This window comes from Chelonia mydas, chromosome 14 (assembly GCF_015237465.2).
Source record: "Chelonia mydas isolate rCheMyd1 chromosome 14, rCheMyd1.pri.v2, whole genome shotgun sequence".
NCBI classification, from domain to species: Eukaryota; Metazoa; Chordata; order Testudines; family Cheloniidae; genus Chelonia; species Chelonia mydas.
Genome location: NC_051254.2, coordinates 39,844,973 through 39,857,304, shown reverse-complemented (window position 1 = coordinate 39,857,304; position 12,332 = coordinate 39,844,973). Strand labels below are relative to the sequence as shown.

Here is a 12,332-nt window from a genome sequence, read left to right as displayed (position 1 = left end):
CTGTTCTCTCTCTCTCCAGATCCAGCTAGCCGGAGCGGGGTGGCAGCTCCTCCCGCCCCACAGGAACCCCTTGTGAAGATGTGATGCAGCAGGGAGGGGGGAGTGTTGACCTGGGAATGTGCCCTGGGGATGGGACACCTGAGAGCCTGTCACCTGAGCCAGGAGGGGGAGGGGGAGGTAACACCTCTGCCAGGAATGTGGACAGAGGCTGCAGGAGGGAGCCTGCTGGGAGGGTTTAGTTTGAGTTTGGGGCTGGGTGGAGGAACGCAGGGAACCCCACGGCTGGGATCTAAGCTCCCTGCTCCCCCAGAAGTACTTGACTGAGGGGTCCTGGTTGTACCCACAAGCTCTGTTTGAGACTGTGTTCCAATAAACCTTCTGTTTTACTGGCTGGCTGAGAATCTCAGTGAATCCCAGGAAGAGGGGTGCAGGGCCTGGACTCCCCCACACTCCGTGACAACTGGTGGTAGCGGTGGGATGTACTGCACCCCATGAACGGCGCTTCCTGCAGTAAGTGACTGGGGAGCAGTAAAACGAAGGGGGATTGACGGGGACCAGGCATGCTGAAGATTCAGAGAGAGACGGTTTCAGGGGGCGGTTAACCCCTGGGAGTGTGTGACCAGAGAGAAGGACTTTTGCAGTAACACGGTCCCCCGGGGGATTGCAGCGAGCGGTCCCAGGGGCGGAGGAGTCTGCAGCTCGACCCTGGCAAAGAGGTGGTGACCTCAAGAAGGACTGGCACACGAGGGGTTTTTTCTGGAAACCGTAGAAAGCTGCCTGGCCTGCGAGTGGCCAGCAGGGAGATGTATGCTAAACGCCTTAACAGCGACCTGGTGGAGCTGTGCAGGCAGAGGGGGCTGCGCATCGGGAGGACCACCAAGGAACAGCTGATTGCCCAGTTGGAGGAGAGGGATCGCTTGGATGACCTGATCCCTGACCCTGAGGGAAGCCGCCCGGTGGACGCAGTGTGGGCCCTGGGGCCTGACCGGGCTGGGAGGGGTCAGACTGCTGCCGAGGACATCCCGAGACCCTTCCTACCTATGCCTGGGGGAGGGGTGGGGGGAAGCCCAGCGAATACTGAGGGCACCCTGACCCCGGCAGCCAGCAGGGGATCCTCCCGGCGGAGCTCCCCATCCCTGGAGCAGATGTGGCTGGAATGGGAGAGGGAGATGAAAATGAGGGAGCTGGAGGATCATGAAAAACAATGTAGGCATGAGCAGGAGGAGAATGAGAGAGAACGTCAAGAGAAGGAGAAACAAAGACAGCATGAACTGGAGCTGGCCAGGCTGAGGAGCAGTGGGGCCCCGGCTGCGGTGAGTGAGGGAGGACCCAAGACTGCAAGGAGCTTTGATAAGTGCTTCCTGGCCCAGTGGAAGGAGGGGGAGGACATAGATAGCTTCCTAACGCCTTTGAGAATGCCTGTGAGATGCACAGGGTTGACCCTGCAGACAGGCTCCAGTTTCTCACCCCCTTACTGGACCCCAAAGCTGTGGAGGTGTACAGCCAAATGACAGGGTTGGAGGCAGGGGACTATGGACTGTTCAAACAGGCCCTGCTCCGTGAGTTTGGGCTGACCCCCGAGATGTACCGGAGAAGGTTCCGGAGTCAGCGTAAAACGCCTGAGGTCACCTACCTACAACTGGTCAACCGGATGCAGGGATATGCCCGCAAGTGGGCAGCGGGGGCCCAAACTAAAGAGGACCTGCTTGACCTAATCGTACTGGAGCAACTGTATGAACAGTGCCCTTCCGACCTGAGGCTGTGGCTGGTGGACAAAAAGCTCGAGAACCCCCAGCACGCAGGGCAGCTGGCCGACGAGTTTGTGAACAGTCGGTCAGGGGGTAGCCGGGAGGAGTCCCAAAAGAACAGGCCCCCCCCGATGCAGAGAGAGAGTCACCAGGGGACCTCCCAGCGAGGAAATAGGGAGAACCCCCTCCAAAGGGGAACGCCTGGCGTCGGGCCTCTCCGACCCTCTCGAGGGGACCAACGTGACCTGAGCCGCTATCACTGTGGCCAGAGAGGCCATATACGGACCCAGTGCCCCAGGCTCAGGGACAGACTGAGCAGACCCAACCTACCCAGGGTTAACTGGGTAGGGACCCAGCTGGACGAGGGGCAGACAACCCAGGCAAGGGGGGCTGCCAGTTTACCACCTGCTCAGGAGGGAAGAGTACCCCAGGCCAGCTCCGCCAGAGGGCTGGATGCTCGTGACTCAGGGTGCTCGGTTTACAGGGTGGGCGCGGGGCTGTTCCTCCGGAGAGACTGCCTTGTTCCCCTGGAGGTGGACGGGAGGAAGGTCAATGGACACTGGGATATGGGCACGGAGGTGACACTGGCCCGGCCCGAGGTGGTGGCCCCAGATCGGGTGGTGCCCAACACCTACCTGACCCTGACAGGGGTGGGCGGGACCCTATTTAAGGTGCACCCGCCGGTAAGATGCTCCCCCTTCTGAGTCACAGGGAAAACTGCTCAGGACCTGGAAAGAGAGGTCCGGGACATGCTGGCTTTGGGGGTGATCCAGACATCTGCCAGCCCTTGGGCCTCGCCGGTGGTGCTGGTCCCCAAAAAGGACGGGTCGGTCCGGTTCTGTGTGGACTATCGGAAGCTCAATGCCATCACTGTATCTGATGCCTACCCCATGTCCAGGCCTGACGAGCTCCTAGACAAGCTGGGAGGAGCTCGGTACCTTACCACCATGGACCTTACAAAGGGCTACTGGCAAGTGCCGCTGGATGCAGATGCCTGGCTGAAATTGGCCTTTATCACCCCTCTGGGGCTCTATGAGTTCCTGACCCTGCCTTTCGGCCTCAAGGGAGTGCTGACCACCTTCCAACGCCTGGTGGACCAGCTACTGAGGGGGATGGAGAGTTTTGCCGTGGCGTATATTGATGGCATCTGTGTCTTTAGCCAGACCTGGGAGGACCACGTGTCCCAGGTTAGACAAGTGCTGGACCGACTCCAGGGGGCTGGGCTGACAGTAAAAGCGGAGAAGTGCAAGGTGGGGATGGCTGAAGTATCTTACCTGGGCCATCGGGTGGGGAGCGGCCGCCTAAAGCTGGAACCAGCCAAGGTGGAGGTGATCAGAGACTGGCCCGCTCCCCACACCAAAAAGCAGGTCCAAGCCTTTATTGGGATGGCAGGATACTACCGAAGGTTTGTGCCCCACTTTAGCACCATTGCCACCCCCATCACTGAGCTATGCAAGAAGGGGAAGCCAGACAAGGTGATCTGTACCGAGCAGTGCCAGGAGGCTTTCCGGGCGCTGAAGGAGGCTCTGGTCAGTGGCCCAGTTCTGGCAAACCCAGACTTTGACAAGCCCTTTGTGGTGTTCACCGATGCCTCAGACATGGGACTGGGGGCGGTGTTAATGCAGGAGGATGAAAAGGGGGAGAGACACCCCATCGTGTACCTGAGCAAGAAGTTGCTACCCCGGGAGCAACACTACGTGGCCATCGAGAAGGAATGCCTGGCCATGGTGTGGGCCCTCAAGAAACTAGAGCCCTATCTCTTCGGGCGACACTTCACCGTCTACACCGACCACTCTCCCCTGACCTGGCTGCACCAGGTGAAAGGAGCCAACGCCAAGCTCCTGAGATGGAGCCTGCTCCTGCAGGATTATGACATGGACGTGGTCCACGTGAAGGGAAGTGCCAACCGGATAGCGGATGCGCTGTCCTGGAGAGGGGGCCCCGAACTTCCCCAGGTCACTGGTCACAGTCACCCCGCTCAGTTCAGTCTCAAAGGGGGGAGAGATGTGACGATGGGACGCAGCAGGGAGGGGGGAGTGTTGACCTGGGAATGTGCCCTGGGGATGGGAGACCTGAGAGCCTGTCAGCTGAGCCAGGAGGGGGAGGGGGAGGTAACACCTCTGCCCAGGAATGTGGACAGAGGCTGCAGGAGGGAGCCTGCTGGGGGGGTTTAGTTTCAGTTTGGGGCTGGGTGGAGGAACACAGGGAACCCCAGGGCTGGGGTCTAAGCTCCCTGCTCCCCCAGAAGGACTTGACTGAGGGGTCCTGGGGGTACCCACAAGCTCTGTTTTGGACGGTGTTCCTGGTGTCCAATAAACCTTCTGTTTTACTGGCTGGCTGAGAGTCTCAGTGAATCCCAGGACGAGGGGTGCAGGGCCTGGACTCCCGCACACTCCGTGACAGACAGTGCCCCCCCCAGCCCGGAGAGGAGGAGGGGGAGAGGGGGACAGAGGCCCCACCCAGCCCGGGGAGGGGGAGAGGGGGACGGAGGCCCGCCCCGGAGACGTTGCAAGGGAGGCACAGAGGAAAATTGAAACCGCGAGGCTCAAAAACGCCCGGAAACCGCAGAAACTGGTGCAAAATGTGCTGGGAGGAAATGTGGGGGGGCTTTTCACCCAAAGATATGCTAATAAGACTCTCTCTCTCTCCCCATTGGCCACAAGCGCCAGGATGGGCGGGGCGGAGTCACCGCGAGGTTTAACCAGGGGCTGGGGATGGAAAATTGAAACCGCACCAGCCCGAAAGCCGGGAATGAGTCAGAGTTTTCATGGGGCCTTAAAGGAGCAGGACGGTCGCTCCTGAGCTGGTGAGAAACGTGCAACCCGCGCCGGGCTCGTGAGGGGAGCGTGGGACGGGGGGGGCAGGGGCTGGACCCCGACCCCTGGGCTGGGAATCGCCCCTCTCCGGGCTGGGGGGGGGCTCTCTATCCCCCCACTCTGCCTCTGTCCCCCCCTTTCTCCCTTTCCGGGCTCCTTGGGGTGCGCCCACCCCCCTCCCTCCCCCCTGTCCGGGCTCCTTGGGGTGCGCCCACCCTCCCCCTCCCCCTCCCCCGTCCGGGTTCCGGGCTGGGCGGGGGGGTGGCCGTCTGTGTCTTCCCCCTCTTTGGGCTGGGCGGGGGGCGCACCTCTGTCCCTCCCCGGGCTGGGCGGGGGGCCTCTCTTTTTTCCCCCTTCCTTCTCCTCTGGGGGCAGGGCCTGTCTTATGTGTCTGGTGGCTCTCCCCACCCCCCTGCTCTGATCGCTGGGGTGGGGCACCTGTGTGCAGCATGGAGCTACCTGGGCCCTTCCCCTCCCATGGCCCCAAGCCAGTGGGGGGGGGGGGGCATCAGTGCACTGTTGCTCCCTGTACCCCCAACCTTGGGGGCCCCAGGCTGGGCTTCCCACGGGCATCCTCCCCCTGCCTGCGTTCCCAATGAAAAAGAGGGAAGGAAAGGGCCACTCACACAATTTCCCCGCCCCTCCCCACCCCCCGGGGGGGAAATTTTGGACATGAAGTTTTAATGGTTCTGTCACCCACTGAGTGGGCACTTGGCCTTAGAAAATTACTGAAGTGTAAATTGATAAGCTGATTAAAATTGATCATTTCAGCTGAGGCGTTGGACTTGGTGATTAATTGCCTTGATTTTACTCAATCCATCCTGGTTCTCTCCCCCCGCCCACCAATTCCCCACTCCTGTTAGGATTCTCGACTTGCTCTCGATTGCAGGAGTTGTGTGGGGAGGAAGGGTTTTTTCCTCCTGTCAACCCCAGCTGGGTGCCTGTCACGCGTGGGTGTTGCCCGCCGGGTGGGGTCCGTAGCAGATCAGGTCTCTGAAGCCCTGGGGGGCAGAGGGGCCGATGGCTTTTAAAGGGGTTCAGTCATCATGGCACCGCCTCTGGCATGGGGTTGGGCTGCTGGGCAGGGAACGAGAAACCACAAATCGCGCCCCACCCCCCACTGACCTGTCCTGCTGGGTCCATCTCGACTTTCAGATCGGCTGGAGAGTCCGGAGCAGGGTGTGCAGGGAGCCAGGGCCAGGACCCCCACCCCAGCTCGGCTTCGCTGCTGCTGAATCGGACCCGGTCACAGAGAGGAGCCGACCCCAGCCCAGCGCCTGCAGCAGCGTGTGCAGCCTGAGTGTCGCTGAGAGAGACCATGGGGCCAGCAGCTGGACCTGCTTGGAGTGAAGAGCCGCTGCAGGAGTGGCCTGTTGAGGGCAAGGGACACCTGGAGACTGGAGGGGAGCCAGGTAATGGGGTGTCGCTGCCTGGGAACAGGCTGGAGAGAGACACTGAGGCTGCCCCACTTGGGGCCAGGCTCTCAGTGGCAGCAGCCAGTGCCCAGCAACCCCCCGTCTGTGGGCAGCAGGGACTGGATTACCCCCAGGGGCTCTCAGGGCACCGATCCCTGGCTCACAGCTGCTGTCTGCCAGACACAGTGGTCGCCATGGTGCTGTGCAGGGCCCTCCTGGGCTGGATGTGTTAGACCCCCTGTGACAGCCCTGGCCCATCTTTGCCTGGTTCGTTCTCCCCCCTTCTGCTGTGTATGGCCAGTGTGAGACCCCAGTGTGCGGGGACAGGGGCACTCAGCAGCGTGGGCCCAGCCAGCGCTCGGCAGGGGGCAGAATGGGGGTGGGGATGGTGGGGGGACAGCTTGAGCAACTGCCACCAGGACATGCGGGTCCTTATCTCTGTGCCCCTGAGCTCACCAGGCCTCCTGGCAGCCTGGCTGGGAGTGCCCAGGGGAGGGCACTGGGCTGAGGGGAAGGAGGGGCTGTTCTGCCAGCCCCAGCCGGCCTGACCCTCTGGGCTCCTCTCCCAGAGCGTCTGAGGGAAGGAGCAATCGGCAGAACGGTGCATGTTCGAGTCCAGTGGTTCTCAGCCTTTCCAGATGACTGTCGCCCTGTCAGGAGGCTGATTTGTCTTGCGCTCTCCTAAGTTTCATCTCACTTACAAACAACTTGCTTCCAAAATCGGACATAAAAATACAAAAGTGTCACAGCCACTATTCCTGAAAAATTGCTGACTCTCTCTGATTGTTGCGTATTTAATTATGAAATAGATCAATTGGACTATCAACGCTGAACCTTTCCGTGTATAGTCTGTCGAGCAGTATAAAGAAGTCATTGTCTGTATGAAATTTTAGCTTGTACTGACTTAGTGCTTTTTATGTAGCCTGTCGTAACGTGAGGCAAATCTCTCGATGAGTTGATGTGCCCCGTGGAAGACCTCTGCTTACCCCCAGGGGTACACGAACCGGTGGGTGAGAACCACTGTTCTAAGGCAGCTCCAGCCCTGGTGCTGTCGGGGAGACGTGTCCTCGCGGCCCTGCCTGACGGGTCTTTCTGTTTCAGACCCTCGTTGTAACTACAAGAAACGTACAATTGTGCTCGCAGTTGCCCTCGCAATCATGTTGTTAGTTCTCATCATTGTCCTGGCAGGTGAGTTCTCACCCTTCCCTTCCCCCTCTCTGCACATCCCCTTCCCCCTGGAGCCACCACAGTCAGTCTCTCCTCCTGGCCTGTCTGGCTTGTGCCCCTGGGACAGAGGATTCCTGGGGGATGTTCCTCCAAGACCCCCCTCCTGCTCCCTCCCAGAGCCCTGCACCTGGGCACTCTCTGTGTCGGGACTGACATTAGCTCCCCCTAGCCCATCTCTCAGCACTCTGGGTCCAAGTGACTGTTGCCGGGCCCCAGGCACGGTCGCTGATACCCGTGCAGAGTGGGGGTGATTGACGGTGCAGGGCAGCAATGAGCTGGGCCCTCTGCCTGCAACGTGTCGCCCTGAGGTGCCAGCCTGGCCTTCCTGCATCCCTGGGTCGTGCCCAGTGCTGGGCAGGTGCTGGCGTGTCACTGAAATGAGCCGTGGAACGCAGTACCGACACCTCGGTTAACGCAGCGTGAAACCCACCCCTTGGTGACCTCGGCAGGGCAGGGTCTCGTCGCGCTGTTGACGTCCCCACCTGCACAGACAGTGTGTGCGAGTGCAGATGGCAGCTGTTTATGGTGACCGGGAACCTGGCTGGCTGCGCTGGACAGGCCGGGCAGCGGGCGTTCGGTCTCCTGAAGGGAAGGGAGTTTGTTCCCATCTTCATCTCAACCTGCCTGTCCAGGGAAGCAAAGCGCAGAGCAGGGGGAGGGGGCAGCAGTCCAGGCTAGCAGAACTCCTTGGGGTACTAGACCTGCCAAATCATGTTGAAGTTAATCTCCTACCCATTAATTATTGCCCCCCTGCTGGCCCCCTGGTAACTGTCCCCTCCCTCTGCAGCTCTCTGCCCACCCCGTGTTGTAACAATGAGCTTGGGCCCAGCTCTCTGTCCTGGGCTTCATGGCATGAGCGGTTTGTCAGCTGCATCCCTGTTGAATGTGAACCCAAGAGAGGGAGAGCAGAGTCAGATAACCCCCCTCTGGGGCTGGATTCCCAGCGTCCTCCTGGCTCCCTCACGGCCTTTCAGTACCCACCCTGGTTCGAGGTGTCTCAGAAGCCTGGGGCGCAGGGGCTGATCTCTCCATGTTCTCCTCGGTGGGTGGCGGGTCTCACTCACACCACGTGTCGCTGTCTCATTCTCAGTGTGGATACCTCAGCTTCTGTCAGCTGATCTGGGCCCCCCTGCTGGCCCCGCGTGCCCAGACGGCTGGATCGGATACCGAGGGAAATGCTACTATTTCTCTGAGGCCAAAAGGAACTGGACCTACAGCCTGACCTACTGCTCTGCGCTCAGCGCCTCCCTGGCTGAGATCAACAGTGAGCAGGAAATGGTGAGAGATGCTCGAATCGCAACGTTCTGGTCTTGGCTCAGCAGCTGCTGCAGGAGAACCTGGGCTCGAGGAGCAGCTCTGAGGAAATGAGCTTCCAGTTGCTGAATGCCAGGCCTGGCTGGCTGGCCCGGGGCACCTCCAGTGTCCGTGTCTGACTGTGGGGATCACTCCCTGTCAGCCCTCTCAAAAGGAGACCGCCCCTCTCTCGGGCTAGGCTGGCTTGAGTGTCTTCTGGGTGGCATGGGGCCAAAGGGGTACTGAGATCCCCGATTGACTTGAAGAGCCAGTGCTCTTGGGTAGCCAGATGAGGAGGGGGGGGCTCCTCTTAGCCCTGGCCCCTTCTGGCTGAGGATTTGGTGGCTCTTGTCTCATCTCTGGCCATTCCCAGCATCCCTTATTGAGCTGAGCTGGGCTCTTTCCTTCCCCTTCCCCTGTGACGGGGAGGGGAGCTCAGCTGTTCTGTAAGGCGAGGCTTTGACACAGAATGTGGCCTTCTATGGAGAGGTGCGGGGGCAGCTTAGACCCGGCAGCACCCAAGAGCTGCTCCAGCCCCGGGCAGATTGGTGTGAGGGGGAGCTGGGTTTGGGATGGGAAAGTTAATACTGAATTACCTGGAGCTGGGCGAGAGGGAGGTGAAAATCCCCAGCCGTTCCCTGAAAACAGAGCCCTTCAGTGTATCCCTGTGATTCTCTGGTGCACAGAGCCTGTGCTCTGACCCCACCTCTCCCTCTGCTGTGTTTAGGCTTTCCTGCTGCGCTATAAAGGCACATTTGACCACTGGATCGGCCTCCGGAGGGACCCTGGGCAGCTCTGGAAATGGGCCAATGGCACCAAATTCAACAACCTGTAAGTCCTCTGAATTCCCTGGGCTTTGGGTCCCTGGCCTCCGAGATAGCGAGTTCAGCCGACTCACCAGTCAGTGCTATGTACTCTGTGTATTAGTGATGGGTGGAAGCAAGTGTTGTCTGCTGGGAGACTGGCCAAAGCTTTCAGATCTGTCTGGCTTTCGTGGGGCCATCTGCATTAAAGATGCCTGATAGTCACCAATGCTGAGTGCCTGGGGCTGCCATGAGAACGGGGGTACAGTAGAGATGGCCCAGACGACATCCCAAGAGGGATTTCAGTGGGATCTGGGTGTGATCAAATAACCAAACGCCAGTTGAGCCGATAGCAGGGTTTGACCCTGGACCGTCAGCACTGAAAGAACGGCAGAATAGGTCATGCTGGCGGGGGAGTGGCACTACATGTCCAGGAAAGCATAGAGTAAAGTACAGTAAAAATCTTAAACGAATCCAACTGTATCCTAGCATCTCTAAGAATAGAAATTTCACACTTGAAGAATAAGAATCTAGCAGCAGGAATATACTACTGACCAGGATGGTGACTGTGAAATTCACCGAGATTAGAGAGGCTACAAAAGCAGAAAACCCAATAATAATGGGGGTTTTCAACTATCCCCATACTGTCTGGGAACATGTCCCCTCTGGATGGGATGCAGAGATGCAATTTTTAGACACCCTCAATGACAGCTTGTTGGAGCAGCAGATCCTGGCACCCACAAGGGAAGAGGCAATTCTTGATTTAGGCCTAAGCGGAGCACAGGGTCCGGTCCAAGTGGGGAATGTAGCTGAACTGCTCGGTAATAGTGACCATAATGTAATATCCTTGTGCTGCGGAGGGGGGGAATGCCAGAGGAAATTCACCACAGTAGCATTTAACTTCAGAAAGGGGAACTAGAAGCTAATTCAATGGAAATTGAAAGGAACAGTTAGAAGGTGAAAAGCCTGCAAACTGCATGGAGACTATTTAAAAATACCATAACAGAGGCTCAAACTCAATGTATACCCCGCAATTTAAAGAAAAAAAAAAAAAAACTCACAAAAATGCCACCATGGCTAAACAGCGGAGTAAAAGAGGTGGTTAGAGGCAAAAAATGAGCTTCCTTTAAAAAACATTAGGAAAGGGATAGAGGAAAAAGGCATAAAATATCATCATGCCACGGTATAAATCCATGGAAACCCCACACCTGGAACACTGTGTGCAGATCTGGTTGCCCCATCTCAAAAAGGATCTGTTAGAATTGGAAATGGTGCAGAGACAGGCAACGAAAATGATGAGAGATATGGAACAGCTTCCCTATGAGGGGAGACGACTAAGGGGGGGATATAGGAGGTCTATAAAATCATGAGTGGGGTCGAGAAAGTGAAGAGGGAAGTGTTGCTTACTCCTTCACGTAACGCAAGACCTAGCGGTCACACAATTAAATGAATCGGCAGCGGGTCTGACACAAACCAAAGGAAGTATTTCTTCACACAACACACAGTCAACCTGTGGAGCTTGTTGCCAGGGGATGTTGTGAAGGCCAATAGTATAACTCTGTTCAAACAAGAAGTAGACAAGTTCACAGAGGATAGCTCGACCAGTTCCGATCAGCCAGGAAGGTCAGGGATGCAGCCCCATGCTCTGCGTGTCCATAAACATCCGACTGCCAGAAGCTGGGTGTGAATAGGATGGATCACTCGATCTTGACCCTGTTCTGTTCATACCCTCGGAAACACCTACTGCTGGCCAGTATCGGAGGACAGGACACTGGGCTAGATGGACCATTGGTCTGACCCATGTGGCCAGTCTTAGGTACTTACAGCTGAATGGCATTTTTAAAAAAGCCCTTTGCGATTGATGGGAAGCTGGAAAACATGCCCAGAGGAGGCTTAGAAAACAAGTCAGTTGATGACCTGTTGTTTGATCCCAGTCAGATATTTTCACATATTCCAGCAAGGATGCCCTGATGTCGGCAGCAGTCTGTCTTTGTGATTGCATCATGAGCCCGTCTGTTAGCAGGCCTGTTTGGGGTCTGTCCACACCGCAGCTGGCACCATGCCATTCCAGAGAAACGAAATGAATTCTTTGCATCAGTTTTGATGGCTGAGCATGTGAGGGAGATTCCCAAACCTGAGCCGTCCTTTTTAGGTGACAAATCTGAGGAACTGTCCCAGATGGAGGTGTCATTAGAGGAGGTTTTGGAACAAATTGAGAAACTAAACAGTAACAAGTCACCAGGACCAGGAACTCAAATGTGAAATTGCAGGACTACTAACTGTAGTCTGTAACCTATCATTTAAATCCGCTTCTGTACCCGATGCCTGGAGGATAGCTAATGTGACGCCAATTTACCGGAACTGGGTAAACAGGCATCTCAGTGGGGTGTTAACCCTGAAATCTGCCACCCTGTGGGCGCCCACCCCAGCAGAAGGCTCTGGGTGCATCATTGCCATCCCCTCAGAGCTCTTCTGGGGTGATGCTGGTGGGGGAGCCACCCACAGCCATCTGCTCAGGTGGCTGTGGGCTGGGTTCTCCCTTCTCTGGGACAGATCTCACGCCAAGCCAGAGGCTGCTGGCCTGAGGGCAGGGAGATCCCGGCCTGCCCAAAGAGTAGTGCTGGGCCTCCTCCCAGCCCAGCACATGCCTACTGTGAGTAGCCAGGATGGGACCATGGGGGAAGATTTGCCTGTGGGCCTGGACCCCACCCTGTTCCCAGGTGGGAAGCGCTGTCCTCCAGCTCTCACGGGAAGCTCTGTGTGAGTGGCTGGGGTCACCCCATGGCCGCTGGGTTTGTGCTGCTGGCATTTCACTGCAGCCGCCCCCTGCAATACAGCCTGTCCTGACAGGCCTCTGGCCTGAGAGCTGATGTAAACTGTCCAGGGAGCCCTGGACCCAGCTCTTCTGGGCGGCATTACTGCTGCTCCTCGCCATGCTGAGAGTCACCTGGAACCTGCGCCCGGGGCAGTTTGGGTGGGTTGGGCCTGCAGGGGCCCATCCAGACCCAGCTGGGTGTGCGGGGCCGGGGG

General features: G+C 57.9%; 1 protein-coding gene across 3 annotated transcripts in view; it reads left to right on the top strand.

Annotated features, from left to right (window-relative positions):
- Nucleotides 1-12,332, top strand: part of LOC119567775 (C-type lectin domain family 2 member D-like) — a 38,762-nt gene that overhangs the window by 24,950 nt on the left and 1,480 nt on the right. For 2 of the 3 annotated variants that reach the window (XM_043528298.1, XM_043528299.1), the window contains exons 2-5: nt 5,720-5,976; nt 7,081-7,167; nt 8,297-8,484; nt 9,227-9,330. In XM_043528298.1, coding sequence (XP_043384233.1) covers nt 5,883-5,976; nt 7,081-7,167; nt 8,297-8,484; nt 9,227-9,330 — 473 coding nt within the window. In that variant the 5' untranslated portion in view covers nt 5,720-5,882. Of the gene's footprint in view, nt 1-4,411; nt 4,555-5,719; nt 5,977-7,080; nt 7,168-8,296; nt 8,485-9,226; nt 9,331-12,332 lie in introns of those variants that run through there. The other variant, XM_037915082.2, reaches the window with a different exon arrangement.